The sequence below is a fragment of the Nerophis lumbriciformis genome, linkage group LG18 (assembly GCF_033978685.3).
Source record: "Nerophis lumbriciformis linkage group LG18, RoL_Nlum_v2.1, whole genome shotgun sequence".
NCBI lineage: Eukaryota > Metazoa > Chordata > Actinopteri > Syngnathiformes > Syngnathidae > Nerophis > Nerophis lumbriciformis.
Window position 1 is genome coordinate 17,985,702 of NC_084565.2, and position 17,510 is coordinate 18,003,211.

At 39.9% G+C, this 17,510-nt stretch overlaps 1 protein-coding gene across 1 annotated transcript in view; it reads right to left on the reverse strand.

The window, feature by feature from the left end:
- faf1 (Fas (TNFRSF6) associated factor 1) overlaps nucleotides 1-6,546 on the reverse strand; it is a 239,744-nt gene extending 233,198 nt beyond the window's left edge. Inside the window, exons 1-2 of the mRNA XM_061977764.2 lie at nucleotides 6,248-6,546; nucleotides 2,294-2,362 (exon numbers count right to left, since the gene is read on the reverse strand). Coding sequence (XP_061833748.1) covers nucleotides 2,294-2,362; nucleotides 6,248-6,307 — 129 coding nt within the window. The 5' untranslated portion in view covers nucleotides 6,308-6,546. The remainder of the gene's footprint in view (nucleotides 1-2,293; nucleotides 2,363-6,247) is intronic.
- Nucleotides 6,547-17,510: the final 10,964 nt, after the last annotated feature.

The following is a 17,510-nucleotide window of genomic DNA, read 5'->3' on the forward strand; positions in this document are numbered from 1 at the left end:
TGTGAGTGTGTATTGGGATTGGGCCTTCGCTTCACTTCATTTCACTCGCTCTTACTTCCGTGGCGTCTCTGTGTGTTTAAGAGCGCAATGCTGTTGGAGGAGAAAATATTTGATGTGGGACTGAGAGTTACCATGCAGCAGGCTATGTGTCGGGAACATTGCCACATCTTGTTTATAAAGTATTTAGTTCGTTTACTGGGATGCTCACTCGTCCTTTATTTAACTGCTAACTTTGTCAGTGTTCCAATAACACAAATACTAGTTAAATGTTCTGTCATCTCATCGAATTGAACGCAGGCTGAGTTGTCAGTGAGGCACAATAAAAATGCCGTGGCGGCGCGCCAAATTCAATTACATTAAAGGCCAACTGAAACCCACTACTACCGACCACGCAGTCTGATAGTTTATATATCAATGATGAAATCTTAACATTGCAACACATGCCAATACGGCCGGGTTAGCTTACTAAAGTGCAATTTTGAATTTCGCGCAAAATACCCTGCTGAAAACGTCTCGGTATGATGACGCCTGCGCGTGACGTCACGGATTGTAGAGGGCATTTTGGGACAGCATGGTGGCCAGCTATTAAGTCGTCTGTTTTCATCGCAAAATTCCACAGTATTCTGGACATCTGTGTTGGTGAATCTTTTGCAATTTGTTCAATGAACAATGGAGACAGCAAAGAAGAAAGCTGTAGGTAGGAAGCGGTGTATTGCGGCAGGTGTTGTGCCGTATAACGCACCCCCGCCGTAGAATGCACCCCTTGACTGTTGTGCCGGATAACACAGCCGGTGTTTCATTGTTTACATTCCCAGAAGATGACAGTCAAGCTTTACCATTGGCTTGTGGAGAACTGGAACAACAGAGACTCTTACCAGGAGGACTTTGAGTTGGATGCGCAGACGCGGTACCGTGAATACGCATGCAGCTGCGGCTTCCAAACATTTGATCGCTTGCCCGTACGTGCGTGCCGCTATGTGCATGTCACGTACGTAACTTTGGGGACACATATGTGCTGTATGAACTTTGGGGAGGTGAACGGTACTTTGGGCTGTGGGATTGATTGTGTTGTGCAGGTGTTTGAGTTGTATTGGCGGGTTATATGGACGGGAGGGCATATTAAATATAAGCCTGATTGTGTTGTGGCTAATAGAGTATATATATGTCTTGTGTTTATTTACTGTTTTAGTCATTCCCAGCTGAATATCAGGTCCCACCCGCCTCTCACAGCATCTTCCCTATCTGAATCGCTCCCACTGCCCTCTAGTCCTTCACTCTCACTTTCCTCATACATAAATCTTTCATCCTCGCTCAAATTAATGGGGAAATCGTCGCTTTCTCGGTCCTAATCGCTCTCGCTGCTGGTGGCCATGATTGCAAACAATGTGCAGGAGCTCCACAACCTGTGACGTCACGCTACTCGTCTGCTACTTCCGGTACAGGCAAGGCTTTTTTATCAGCGACCAAAAGTTGCGAACTTTATCGTCGATGTTCTCTACTAAATCCTTTCAGCAAAAATATGGCAATATCGCGAAATGATCAAGTATGACACATAGAATGGACCTGCTATCCCCGTTTAAATAAGAAAATCGCATTTCAGTAGGCCTTTAAGGACAAACCCTGCACATTAATGTTAATTAAATTCTAAAAAAATATTAATTGTCCTCTTAAACCGCTAACGGTTAAGATAAGCTAGCCAGTGGTGGCATTGTTATATTTTTTGTTTTGAAAAATTTTATTTTGAGCAAGTTGTAAACAGCCCCTTTTCCCTGCTTGATTGGTCAAATGTTGCCATTCCAATTGTTTTTTTGTTTTATGTGAGATATGCTGTAACTTAGCTCTCCCAAAAAAAATTGTTGATTTGATTTTATTAGATATGCTGTTACTTAGCCATGCAAAAATACACAATTTTTCGGTGCTCGACACATCAAACTGAAAACGTAATGTTCTTTGAAATTGTCGTGTCAGTCTTCCGTCATTGACAGTTCAACACCAAATTCAAAAGCTATTTAGCATTGACCAATAATTGATGATTGTGAGAGTAGTGTGAGGAACTCTTGCACACAATTCACTGCAGGTGACCGTGATGAGATTTATGAGTGAGTTTTATAGATGTGTATATATTTTCTTGCTTATGTAGATTCTGAGGGTTGTGAGTATGCAATGTTTTGTTATAGAATCCACAGCTTTATAAATGTAGCCACACAACAGATGCTTCATCGTCCGAATGCATGTAATAAGCCTGTATCAAAGGTTGTTTGGCAGACCAACACAGAAAAGACAATGAACTTACCACTAAATCCCAGTTATTAAGCTCAAGAAGGGTGATTGCCTCTGCAATGTTGTCAATTCCAGTGCATAGCTGTAAACAGAAAAAATAAGAAAATTTGTTTAACGATTCGTTTTAACAACGGTTCGATTTGACTTGATATTTGTGGTTGCCGATACAATTTAGGGAGGTCGGCTTCAACTCTGGCGGAGAACCGAGGAGACAATCAAACTTGACTATCTAGTCCCCAAACTTTTGGACACATGGGAATAAAAAATTTGGCCAGGTTATCTACAGTATTTCTGTATGCGTCTATTATGTGTGTATATATATGTATGTATATGGCCCGACAATTTGATTGCAAGATTATAGTCGAATCTGACTCTCTTGAATTGAATTGTTGCCTATTCCAAGACACTCCTATGAAAAAGTCCACTATTTTTGGTCGCTCATTTCATTAAGTGAAACCACCTTCTTATATCGATTTGTTACACATAGTTTAAGATTTTGGAAAGCCTTTTTTCTGGCAGGCTTGATGATTATGGCTTAAAGTTAACGAATACCCAAAATTCAATGTCTAAGAAAATTAGAATATTGTAAAAAGTTCAATATTGGAAAGTCATAGTTTTACGTTTTAATCACTAACTCGAAACACATACAAAGGTTTCCGGGTCTTTAAATGGTCTCTCAGTCTGGGTCAGTAGGCTACACAATTATGGAGAAGACTGCTGGCTTGACAGATGTCCAGAAGACAGTCACACACACTCATTCTATCCAAACAGAGTGGTGTATACGAGCACATTCATAGAAATGAGTCAAATGAGAAATGTAGAAGGAAACGGAACACCACCAAAAAAGGATAACAGTAACATTGAGAAAATTCAACCATGAAAATTTGAAAATCAGAAAGTCCCAGAGTCTGGATGTGAAGGGGATTGCTTGAAGTTTAGTGTGAAGTTCTCACAGTCAATTATTTGGGCTGCCATGCCATCTGCTGGTGTTCGTCCACTGTGTTTTTAGAAGACCACTGTCAATGCAGCCCCCCAGCAGCAAATTTTAGAGCACTTCACACTTTCTTCTGCATTCAAGTTTTATGGAGATGGTTATTTCATTTTCCAGCAACTGGTTTAATGGCCATAGTAGTACTGTCCTTGATTGACCACAAACTCACCTGACCTGACCCCCACTGAAAATCCATGGGGTATTGTCAAGAGGGAAAGAAGAGATAACAGACCTAACTAACAATGCAACAATGAATGTCGCTTTCAAAGCAACCTACGCTTCCAATGGCCTAAATCGCTTTCACGCCATGCTGCATTGATGCAAGAAGTCATTTAAAAGAAGACCCCACAAAGCATTTAGTGCATGAAAATTAGATCGATATTTCTGATTAAAACATATTTTTGCTGATCTTCTAAGACATTGAATTTGGTATTTTCATTATCTGGAAGCCAAAATAATCAAAAATGCAAAAGATACAGGCAGGACGTACTTGACCATGTAATAAAATCTATATAGATTTTACGTTCAAAAATGAGTGACAAAAATATAGAACTTTTTTATATTCTATACAGAACAGTTACAATTGAGAAACAAAGATATTTCATAGACATGGACGATAATTCGATTTTAGCGATATATTCAAGTTTTTTGTTGCAGACGATTTAAAAATTATAAAATCTTTTTTTTGTTCTCCTCTTGCTCTGGCATACTTTTTGCCCATCGGGGGCTTCCGTAGCTTGCGCCCTCCCCTTACTTCCTTAGCGCCACACATAGCAAAACATGGCTAATGCTTATGCTAACGAGAGCGAGACGTTTTTTTCCAAAGTAAAGAAAAGTGTTGTCAGTACTTTGGTTTTGCGGCAACAGGCTTGGAACAAATGACTGCACGGTGGAAAATTATTTTTCAAAAAGGCATCCACACAACAAATTTCTTCCAGCATCTGAAACCGAAGCCTCCAGCCGAGTGCGGGAAATACAACCCTTAACGAGGCAAACAAGAAGCAAACTATGGGATGAAAATCACATTACTATGGTGCAATCATTTACACCAGGTATGTATGATGACGCCATCATTGTATGATGAGAAAGGAGCACAATGCGTAGCACGATCACTTAAGCAGTTGCTCTGCACACTGCCAAGATGTGTGAATGAAACAAACTGTGGTCCTCCCAATGTTTTACTTCATTATTTATTTGGATACAATGTATAGTACTACATTTTTATTTACAGAAATATGTTATTCAAGAAAAAAAGTTTGCACTTTATTGATCACAATGTTGGAGGTTGTTTATTTGCATGCAATGAAAGTATTCTATTCAAGACAGTATGTTCCTCAAGACAGATGTTTGCACTTTATTGATCTGAATGTTGGAGATTGATTATTTTCATCCAATATGCAATGCTACATTTTTGTTAACAGAAGTATTCCCAAGGGAAGCTCTTAATTTAATTATTTCAAAATGATTCCATAATAAGTACAATGTATATCTGATCTAAAAAGAACAACATTGTACAAATCAGAATGTTGCCAAGAGTAAGATGCAGTGTATGCAGTGTCGTTTCAAATTGATAGTGTTTGATCCAATAAAATAAAAACTTGTTTTTTTATATGTGTAAAAAAAAAATAGTAAAAAAAAATAGGTTAACAACTGTAAATCGATTTGTTGTAAAAAAAATTAAAAAAATTGGGGGTTTTATTTTTAGGCCAGGGGTGTCAAACATATGGCCAGCGGAGTTCGCCAAGTATAAAAATGAGCCGAAATTTTGGAATGAAAGAAACTGCTGTTGTAAATGTGTCCACTTGATGTCACAATTTGTATCTTTGTAGATGATGCTACATATGTGCAAAATAAACCACATGATGAGCACACTACATAAATAACATCCTGTATTTTGATTTTGATATTTTTTTATCTTGATAGATTGAAAATTAACATCAATATGTTCCCTCCGGGTACTCCGGCTTCCTCCCACCTCCACATGCCCCTGGGGATAGATTGATTGGCAACACTAAATTGGCCCTAGTGTGTGAATGTGAGTGTGAATATTGTCTGTCTATCTGTGTTGGCCCTGCGATGAGGTGGCGACTTGTCCGGGGTGTACACCGCCTTCCGCCCGAATGCAGCTGAGATAGCGCCAGCACCCCCCACGACCCCGAAAGGGACATGCGGTAGAAAATGGATGGATGGATGGATGTTGACTGATGAACATTATCAGATAATTTATTCAGAAAGTATAAATAACGACAAATAAAGATAGAATACTATTAACCGCAACATGTAAGTGTAAAAAAAAAAACCATTATGATTCATACATTTTCAGAATGTGCTTGTTCTATTTTTAAGCAAAGAAAACAATCTGAAGTTGTCTTTATTTTTAAGTTATCGTGCTGTGATTTCCCACTTGGGAGTAGATTTTTCTCATGTGGCCCCCGATCTAAAAATGAGTTTGACACCCCTGTTTTAGGCCAATATTGCCCAGGCCTACCTAATATGTCATGATAATCTCGACAACATTATTTGAAGACTGTAGCAGCGCTTTGAACGTTAAAACAAAGTGAAGTTTGATGTATTGCGACTATACTCAACTGCATTTGACTCTTTGAGGAATATGAGAACAGTATGTCTTTAAAGTGAATTACTTCACACTCAGTAGGTAACATTGTTTACACCGTAAGATCATCATGACACACTGTGTGAGACGTGGAGAAGTAGGACAACAGTTATGAAGATCTTTCAACCCACTACAAATGTTGTTTAAGATCGGTTAGTTGAGTGTTAAGAGCACATTTTGACTGCTGTTGACAAGAGAGACAGTTCCATGCTAACAACAGCCTTCTGTTAGCAAGCTGTCAGTTTGTTAGCTCACTGTGCTTGCAACAGAAAGAGAAACTGATTCTCGGTATGCCACTTGGCTCAAATGTAGACATATTTACACCAACAAACTCTTGCAAGTAACAATGACGCCACACACACCTGAAAGTCTGCCAGAATCATCTCTCTGTCCGTGTTGCTGTCGCCGCTGTGGGAGGCCATGGCAATGACTGGCTAAAAGCAACGCTTCTTCCACGGGCTCTTATCTCTCGCTCGCTTCACGGGACACTAACGTGTAATAAAAAACGTTCAATTAGATGCGATAACCGCTTGACAAAGGAATATATTTAGCTTTGTTTGGAATTTAGCTGCTGGAGGCAATCATTCTACACAGTAGCGTACTGTTTGACGCTTTACGGCAGCTGACGTAAAGTAGTGACAAATGCCGTAACAGAGCCGAGGACGTGATGCATGCTGTGAGTTATGTGAGCCACCCATAGAGGATGTAGACTAATATTTAAAAACTAAATATAAATATACAGCGTATAATAATATTAATATCAATAATCATCATCGTGATCATCATCATTCGGTATTTTATTACTTGATGAAATAAATTAAACGAATAACAATATCATTATAGTGATAAACATATAGTATATATGTATTTTGACAACAACCCGACAAACATATTATTATGATATATATATATATATATATATATATATATATATATATATATATATATATATATATATATATATATATATATATATATACACACAAAATTCCCTGTCTTTATTTTTAATGCCAAACTTTTATGACTCTTTTAAGGGCTTCATTTTCCATAAATGTTCTCATTTTTATGTCACTGTTTTATCTCCCAACTAAATCATCAATACACCTTCTGAGAAATACTTTAGTTCAGTGTTTTTCAACCACTGTGCCGCGGTATGCCGTGGAAGATTATCTAATTTCACATATTTGGGTTGAAAATATTTTTTGCAAACCAGTAATTATAATCTACAAATTATGTGTTGTTGTTGAGTGTCGGTGATGTCTGGAGCTCGGCAGAGTAACCGTGTAATACTCTTCCATATCAGTAGGTGGTGTTAATTGCTTTGTAGATGTCGGAAACAGCGGGAGGCAGGGTGCAGGTAAAAAAGGTTTCTAACGCTTAATCCAAAAAATAAACAAAAGGTGAGTGCCCCTAAAAAAAGGCATTGAAGCTTAGGGAAGGCTATGCAGAACGAAACTAAAACTGAACTGGCTACAAAGTAAGCAAAAATAGAATACTGGACGACAGCAAAGACTTACTGTGGAGCAAAGACGGCGTCCACAATGTACATCCGAACATCAATCAATCAATCAATCAATGTTTATTTATATAGCCCTAAATCACAAGTGTCTCAAAGGGCTGCACAAGCCACAACGACATCCTCGGTATAGCCCACATAAGGGCAAGGAAAAACTCACCCCAGTGGGACGTCGATGTGAATGACAATCAACAATGTCCCCACAAAGAAAGATAAAAACATCTGAAATATCTTTGATTGCTAAAACAAAGTAGATGCGGTAAATATCACAAAAAAAAGACATGAAACTGCTACAGGAAAATACCCAAAAAAGAGAAAAAGCTTCCAAAATAGGAGCGCAAGACAAGAACTAAAACACTACACACAGAAAAACAGCAAAAAAACCCTCAAAATAAGTCATGGCGTGATGTGACAGGTCATGACAGTACACATACTTTGAGACAAGACCTATATTGATACATGGTTGATTATGGTTTAAAGTCATATCCAACAATTGCGACGACTTTTAACTGTCAACTGCGTTTCGTTTTTTAAATGATTTCTGCTGGTGGTGTGCCTCCGGATTTTTTCAACGCAAAAAATGTGCCTTGGCTCAAAAAAGGTTGAAAAACACTGCTTTAATTTATCTGTATGATTAATAGCCTTCGAACAAGGCAGTACTGCACATGGCCAGTAGAGGGAAGCAGACTGCAAGAAAAGCGAATTCGCTTGTCCCTCGAAACTCCACGGAAGATTAAAGACAAAATAAAAAAGGGAGTGTCTTGGTCGATTGTGTCAGAAATAAACTGTGTCGAATAAACACTCGACATTTCTGACGTTTTTACCGGCACAGCACAGTGCAAGCTTCGGGCTTTGTTTCTTTTAGACGAAACATCTCCTCCAGTCGTGACTATTTTATGGGGGAGAAAGAAAAAATAAGGTTGTCCAGCACAACTGATGGATGGACAGTAAACATAATCTCTATTCTCTTAGCCTGAAAATGACGTTATTTGTGATTATAGATGGCATTATTTGGTCATTTGGTGTTTACGTGAGCGCCATCGTTTGACATTTGCAGCGTCCTCTTTTTTGCAACATTATCTCAGGGCGTTTAATCGATCGCAACTGGAATGTTGGGTTTGTCTTAGAAGACGTTTCGCCTCTCATCCGAGTAGGCTTCATCAGTTCATGCTCCTAGACTTAGATTTGTAATAGATAAATAAAAACAGATTACAATTATTTGCAAATCCTTGTCAACTTGACAATTGAATAGACTGCAAAGACAAGATATTTAATGTTCAAACTGAGAAACTTATTTATTTGTTTTGCAAATTAATCATTAACTTAGAATTTGATGGCAGCAACACATTGCAAAAAAAGTTGGCACAGGGGCATTTTTACCACTGTGTTACATGACCTTTCCTTTTAACAACACTGAGTAAACGTTTGGGAACTGAAGAGACCAATTTTTGAAGCTTTTCAGGTGGAATTCTTTCCCATTCTTGCTTGATGTACAGCTTAAGTTGTTCCAACAGTCCGGGGTCTCCGTTGTGGTATTTTAGGCTTCATATTGCGCTACGCATTTTCAATGGGAGACAGGTCTGGACTACAGGCAGGCCAGTCTAGTACCTGCACTCTTTTACTATAAAGCCACGCTGTTGTAACACGTGCAGAGTGTGGCTTGGCATTGTCTTGCTGAAAAAAGCAGCGTCCATGAAAAAGACGTGCTTGGATGGCAACAAATGTTGCTCCAAAACCTGTATGTACCTTTCAGCATTAATGGTGCCTTCACATATGTGTAAGTTACCCATGTCTTGGGCACTAATACACCCCCATACCATCACAGATGCTGGCTTTTGAACTTTGCACCTATAACAATCCGGATGGTTCTTTTCCTCTTTGGTACGGAGGACACGACGTCCACAGTTTCCAAAAACAATTTGAAATGTGGACTCGTCAAACCACAGAACACTTTTCCACTTTGCATCAGTCCGTCTTAGATGACCTCGGGCCCAGCGAAATCAGCGTCGTTTCTGGGTGTTGTTGATAAATGGCTTTCACTTTGCATACTACAGTTTTAACTTGCACTTACAGATTTAGCGACAAACTGTAGTTACTGACAGTGGTTTTTTGAAGTGTTCCTGAGCCACTTCAAGAAACTCTTCAAACTTAAAGTGTTTACAAAGTACAAAGAAGAACCATGATAAACATTCTGAATTTATCTCATTCATCCATTCATTTTCAAGATAATCTTACCATGTGAAATATAACTTACTTCACCAAGTATTATTTATTTATTTTTATTGTTATTACTTATGGAGTATATTGTGAATAAATTGAGAACTGTAAGTGAACAAAAGTTTTAGCAACTTATTTCGAACATGTTGAATAGAGAAACTGGAAATTGTGATGTATCATGTTGTATGCATGCATGTTCGAAACAAACACAAACTCAAATCAACCTTTTCTTTTCTTTTTTTTATACAGTAAAAGTTTAACAAAAAAAGAAATACCGGTTAATGAAGCTCTGCAGAGTACCAAAGACATCTCACAGGTACATTTCACAGTCTCGCCACACTCGCACGCACAGACACAAACACGCACACACTCACACACTCACACACACTCGCATACAGCAACACATTTTGCCTTAGATTTAATTTACTCATCACACTTCCCGCTTCCTTTTTTCATTAGCCAAACGTTTGAGTTCATGACTGCACAAGTGCTGTAAACTCTCTTTTAACCCACCAGACTCCTCACCGTTGGCGCGGGTCATTTTTCTTGGAACTTTCTCTTTTTTCTTTTTATCTCTACCTGCTAACATCGTTGACAGTAACACATTGAATGGTAGCCAATCGTCACATTTACCCCACTCGCCATCACATATCTCTTTGTGAAACTCTCCGTCCATTGTGTCGCTTCTTTTTAATTTCAGTACGCAAGAGAATGCCACTGGAATCTTTCAACCTGGGACCTTTATTGTATTTCTACAAACGGACTCCAACCGCAGAATTTATCGTACTCCAAGCCTCAATTATTTAAGGCAACGACCAACGACCCATGGTAACCACACTATTTGCTTACTCGTCAGCAGTGTTGGGACTAACGCCGTTATTTTCGGCGGTAACTAGTAGTCTAACGCGTTATTTTTTATATTCAGTAACTCAGTTACCGTTACTACATGATGCATTACTGCGTTATTTTACGTTATTTTTTATGTAGTATCGGCTAGAAACTGAAGATCTGAGTGTGTTTTATTGGAGCGCTGCGGCGTCGTCCTTCTGTGTCACAAGGAAAAGAAGAGGCGCGCTTTGTGTGGGTGGGGGCGGTGGGCGGTGGGGGGAGGGGTGTCTGTGTTTACTAACAAGACATGGCAGAGCCAGAAGTCGAGTTCTTAACATGGAGATATTCTCACTACTTTTCTTTTGTAGAGCACAAACAAAATAACATTTTAGTTAAATGTAAGTTGTGTCTTGGATCAAAGATCCTATCTACTGCCCAAAACAGCAATTCAAATCTGCTGAAACAGCTACAAAAGCAACATGCTTCGACGAAGCTAGTAAAGAGAGACACACTTCACCTCCACCTCCAACAGCGGTTGGATTTTAACGGAGGGACTGCTAGCCAGGACAACATTGATAGAGCCATTGCAGCGTATGTGCTAGAAGACATGCAGGCTATTTCTACAGTGGAGTCACCCGTTTTCAGGCAGCTGGACACAGTCGACAGTGAGTATATAAACATGGAAAGTGAGCTAAAGAAAACACTCAAAACTCTGCCTCTGCTCATCATTCAGCACTGAAGGTACACACTGTCAATTCTCTTCTATACTCTTTCATTCTACACTTCTCGAGTGTTTGATTATCACATCACTCTAAATGTATAGACTATAAAGTTCACAAACATAAAGAGGGATCCTAGTGGGCCAGGCCAATCTTTCCTTATCTCTAAACTAAAACTGGAGAAATGTGTAGATTGTTCTGGGCTTCAGTGTTGATCTCATGAAGACATGATTTTATTTCCGAATTCCTTGAGAGAGAAAAAATGCCTGGTTAGGCTTTGTGTAGGTCATGTGTGCCTTCCTTGGGTGAAGCCAGGTTTACATCTATGTTGTTATTATGCTGTTTGTTACTTATGTATGTTATGTTACAGCTATTTAAAATAGTTTTGTCAATTTGTTCTGGCCTGAAACAAATTGGCCCTTTGAAACACATCTTTGTCTTTGTGTGCTGTATGTAGACCACATTGCTTAGCAGAGTTCAGTGATGCAAATGCATGCCAAGTTGATCAACATATTGTATTATTCTCCAGTGCAATAACAGTACTGAAATGAAGGCTAAAAAGGCATTAATGGGAGACTTTAAAAAAAAAAAGAAGTAACTAATTAGTTACTTTTCACAGTAACACATTACTTTTTGGTGTAAGTAACTGAGTTAGTAACTGAGTTACTTTTGAAATAAAGTAACTAGTACTGTAACTTGTTACTGGTTTTCAGTAATCAACCCAATACTGCTCGTCAGCAGTGTTGGGACTAACGCGTTACAAAGTAACGCGTTACTGTAACGTCGTTAGTTTCGGCGGTAACTAGTAATCTAACGCGTTATTTTTCATATTCAGTAACTCAGTTACCGTTACCACATGATGCGTTACTGCGTTATTTTACAGTACTTTTGATGTAGTATCGGCTAGAAACAGAAGCGCTGCGGTGTCGTTCTTCTGAATCTTCCTCTGTCACAAGCCGGAGAGAAGAAAAGAGGCGCGGTCTATGTGTGTGTCTGGGTGTGGGTGTGGGGAGGGGAGGCACACACGTGATCCGCGGTTTGATATATGAAACAAACAAACAAAAAAGTTGTTGGCACGTTCAGTCCACACACAGCGTGGTCATGGCGAGCGGAGTAACGGAGGAGCTTGAACGCCCCCGCCATTGAATCGGTGTGTTTATAGGTGCAGACTCGGTTGTGCAAAACAAGGGTTTTAAACGAAGGCTGAATGTGCTTGAGCCACGTTACGACATCCCGTCGCGCACTCACTTCAGCGATAAGATTGTGCCAGATCTTTATGAGCAGGAGAAGAAAAAAGTTGTGGATGAACTATCCCGAGCATCATTTGTTGCGCTCATGACAGACGGGTGGACGTCCAGGGGAACTATAAGCGCTCACTTCATCACAGCAGACTGGGAGATGAGAAGACACGCCCCCTCTACGAGAGTCACCTTGCGCAGGTACTGACACAAGCAGTGGAGGAATGGAAGATAAAGATATCCCAGTCACACGTGATAATGCCAAAAATCAAATAATTACAGTGAATGAGGCAGGACTGGGACCACAGATAGGTGCTTTGCACATGTAGTGAATTTGGCATCACAGAAGGGAATCTCAGTCAATAGGATGGAGCGCCTCCTTGGGAGGATCAGGAAGGAGGTTTCCTACTTTCACCCAAGCACAACAGCTGCTCATGTGCTTAAGACAAAGCAAGAAATGCTAAAGCTTCCTACTCATAAGCTCATACATGATGTCCCAACGAGGTGGAACTCCACTTATGATATGTTGGAGCAGCAGGGAGCTATATACTCTGCATTGACCCACACCCTCTGAAGACAAATGTCACCCTGTCTGATGATGATGTGAGAGTGGCAGATGAGGTCCTCCAGGTGCTTAAACCCCTCAAAAGTGTTACATCTCTACTGAGCACTGAAACTTCACCATCTGTGTCAATGATCCTGCCACTGAAAACAAGGATTCTACAATCCATGGCTCCAAGTGTGGAAGACAGCAGTATCACTCCAGATGTCAGGCTTTATTTCACTACCTATGTTTCAAGGAAGATGATGTGCCTTCTTATGTTGCACTTTAACTTGTTTTTTATTAATGGTCATTGGTCCAAGTTTAAAGAAAGGAGGAATGCCTTTTTATGTTGCACTGTTTTTCATTAATTATGTTAAAAGGAAAATAAAAATGCATGTCAAGTTGATCAACAGATTGTATTATTCTCCAGTGCAATAACAGTACGGAAATGAAGGCTAAAAGGGCATTAATGGGAGCTTTAAAAAAAAAAGAAAAAAAGAAGTAACTAAATAGTTACTTTTCACAGTAACGCATTACTTTTTGGTGTAAGTAACTGAGTTACTTTTCAAATAAAGTAACTAGTAACTGTAACTAGTTACTGGTTTTCAGTAACTAACCCAACACTGCTCGTCAGTGAAGCACCCTATCACGGTAGTCGAGACACAATGACGTGAGTTGACCACTATTCACTGTTTACTGTTAGTGAGGCGAGTGGGAATATCACAATTCTATCCATGTGGTCCAAAACAGTGTTTGACTTACAGACTTCAGGACAGACTCCTAACGCAGAACTAATGTAAAAGGCTATGGTTACATTAAACTGTTTTGGCCAGGTGAGTCTGTCCAAAAAAAAATCCAAACTTACCAAAATATTATAAAATGGCACTGAACCAACAACGCAAACCAAAATGTGCCATCTGCTTCATGTATTCCATGGCGTACACTGGAGTGTGCAGTCAACTGTTCTTCTGAATTAAGAAGAAAAAAAGTACTTTTTCAGTTAACAATGTAAAGTTATGTATTTATATTTCAGTTATATTTCAATACCCTGTATTTATACTAAAATATCGGCAATTAAACCCTATTTCACAAGAGGATGGGTCAAATGCAGAGGACAAATGTCACCACACTTAGTGTGTGTGACAATACTTTAACTTAAACTTAACCTTGGCAAGTTCCACTGCAATAAGACGCTTCTGGCACGCTTCTGGTTGAATTTTTGACCACTCCTCTTGACAAAATTGGTGCAATTCAGCTAGATTTGTTGGTTTTCTGACATGGCCTTGTTTCTTCAGCATTGTCCACATGTTCTCAATTGGGTTTAAGTCAGGACTTTGGGAAGGCCATTCTAAAACCTTGATTCTACCCTGATTTAGCCATTCCTTTACCACTTTTGACGTGGGTTTGGGGTCATTGTTCTGTTGGAACACCCAACTGCGCCCGAGACCCAACCTCCAGGCTGATGATTTTAGGTTGTCCTGAAGAATTTGGAGGTAACCCTCCTTTTTCATTGTCCCATTTACTCTCTGTAAAGCACCAGTTCCATTGGCAACAAAACAGGCCCAGAGCATTTTTGAGGCCTTTAATCCCAGGAACACCACACCTACCGTCAAGCATGGTGGTGGTATTATTATGCTCTGGGCCTGTTTTGCTAGAATTAAGGTTTTAGAATGGTCTTCCCAAAGTGCTGACTTAAATCCCATTGAAAACATGTGGACAATGCTGAACAATCAAGTCCATGCCAGAAAACCAACACATTCAGCTGAACTGCACCAATTTTGTCAAGAGGAGTGGTCAAAAATTCAACCAGAAGCTTGAGGATGGCTACCGAAAGCGCCTTATTGCAGTGAAACTTGCCAAGGGACATGTATCCAAATATTAACATTGCTGTTTGTATACTTTTGACCCAGCATATTTGTTCACATTTTCAGTAGACCCATAATAAATTCATAAAAGAACCAAACTGAAGGAATGTTTTTTGTGACCAACAAGTATGTGCTCCAATCACTCGATCACAAAAAAATAGGAGTTGTAGAAATGATTGGAAACTCAAGACAGCCATGACATTATGTTCTTTACAAGTCAATGTAAACTTTTGACCACGACTGTGTATGCAAATTAAATGTCATTTAAAATATTTATTTTACCTGGTTAGTCATGTGATTTTTGCTCCTGGACCTCGCCGCACAGCGTCTTCACATCAGGGCTGTAAGACGTCACACAACCAGGAATGTAAGCGTTAACGGTGCTTGTTTTTAATCAAGTTCATGTTGGAAAACACCTGCTCACCGAAGATTGCCAGGACACCAAATGCTTACCTTTCCATATTTACGTACGTGTCGGGGATGGCATTCCATGTTTCCAACACAAGTTTGTCCTGTTTGGGAAGATTTGCAATGTCGCTCCACTTGTGATTCTGAGCAAGAACGGCCTTCTGACGGGACACATTTTCAAGATCTGCTGTCAAGCTCTTAAACTTCGACACCCAGATGTCCTTGTCGGCGATGTCGGTCAGTTCCATCTCCAGATCAGGTTGACTCACACCGGCCAATGCAGTCATGTGGGTCCATGCTCAGAGGAGTGACAGGCAAAGATAGTTTTTTTCCTCTCTGCACTCAGAATCGTTTCTCAAATTATGTTTGCATTGCAGTTATTGCAGACTGCAAATACCGCGAATTGATCACATTGCCAGCTTGTTGGAACTCTTTCAAAGAGGGGAAGTGACACAGTGCACCTTGCTGTAAAACTTGGTCAACAGTGTCAACTTGCGCTCGAATCCCAACACCTCTTCCAGTATGTCCCCTGAAGAGACGTGTTCAACGTGTTCAGGTGCGCTGTAATATCAACCATGAAGTGGAGGGGTTTTTTTAGCCTTTCTGGCTGTTCCAGCTCAGGAAAGGTGAGCCTTTTGCTGCCAAGGAAAGGTTTCACCTATTTCAGACACGCTCGTAAGGTGGGTAGAGCAGCCGTGCCAGAAACTTGAGGGTTGCAGGTTTGCTCCCCGCCTTTTGCCATCCAAATCACTGCCGTTGTGTCCAAGATACTTCACCCTTTACCCCAGTGCCGCTCACACTGGTGAATGAATGGTGGGTGGTGGTCGGAGGGGCCGTGGGCGCAAACTGGCAGCCACGCTTCCATCAGTCTACCCCAGGGCAGCTTTGGCTACAAATGTAGCTTACCACCATCAGGTGTGAATGTAGAGTGAATGAATGATGGGTTCTCGCTTCTCTGTGAGCGCTTTGAGTATCTAATAGAAAAAAAGGCGCTATACAAATCTAATCCATTATCATTATTACCCAGTAATGAGCGAAATTGACGGTGACCTTTTGCCATTATTTTGTTGACAATCTGAATGACAACATCCATTACTTCTGTACATTCAGAAGGAAATGTTTGCACACACAGTGCTTCTCGATGCAAGATGCAATGGAATGTAAGCAGCTTTCGATCCAGCGACTTTTGCAGTAAAGTAACAAAGCCCTTCTATGCTCCTGACCCCCCACTGAAACCAGGTGGTCTTTATTTCTTTGGTTTTAAAACAATCCAATACAGCAGACCTGGGCAAAATACGGCCCACGGGCCACATGCGGCCCATTAAGCTTTCCAATCCGGCCCACCGGACGTTCTACATAATTCTGTTAGACCTGTAGCCGCCATTATGATGTGCAGTGCTGTTTAAATCTTCTTGAACTATAGAAAGTATTTAAATGGTTGAAATCTGCGCTTTAAGGTGTTATACGAGTTATTACGGTAATATACGTCACAGCCGCTCAGACAAGGAACAAAGCAGAGTGGACGGGGTTTGTTTTCAGAGCAGCCAGCCTGAAACGCATGTGTCAGGAATAGATGCGGAAGCCGATTTTTACAACAAATTTCTGCAGAAAAGTGATAATACATCATATTTAGGGGTGTCCAATAATGGCTTTTTGCCGATATCCGATATTCCGATGTTGTCCAACTCTTTAATTACCGATGCCGATATCAACCGATATATACAGTCGTGGAATTAACACATTATTATGCCTAATTTGGACAACCAGGTATGGTGAAGATAAGGTACTTTAAAAAAATAAAAATAAAATAAAATAAGATAAATAAATTAAAAACATTTTCTTGAATAAAAAAGAAAGTAAAACAATATAAAAACAGTTACCGTATTTTTCGGAGTATAAGTCGCACCGGAGTATAAGTCGCACCTGCCGAAAATGCATAATAAAGAAGGAAAAAAACATATATAAGTCGCACTGGAGCCCGGCCAAACTATGAAAAAAACTGCGACTTATAGTCCGAAAAATACGGTACATTGAAACTAGTAATTAATGAAAATGAGTAAAATTAACTGTTAAAGGTTAGTACTATTAGTGGACCAGCAGCACGCACAATCATGTGTGCTTACGGACTGTATCCCTTGCAGACTGTATTGATATACTGTATATTGATATATAATGTAGGAACCAGAATATTAATAACAGAAAGAAACAACCCTTTTGTGTGAATGAGTGTGAATGAGTGTAAATGGGGGAGGAAGGTTTTTTGGGTTGGTGCACTAATTGTAAGTGTATC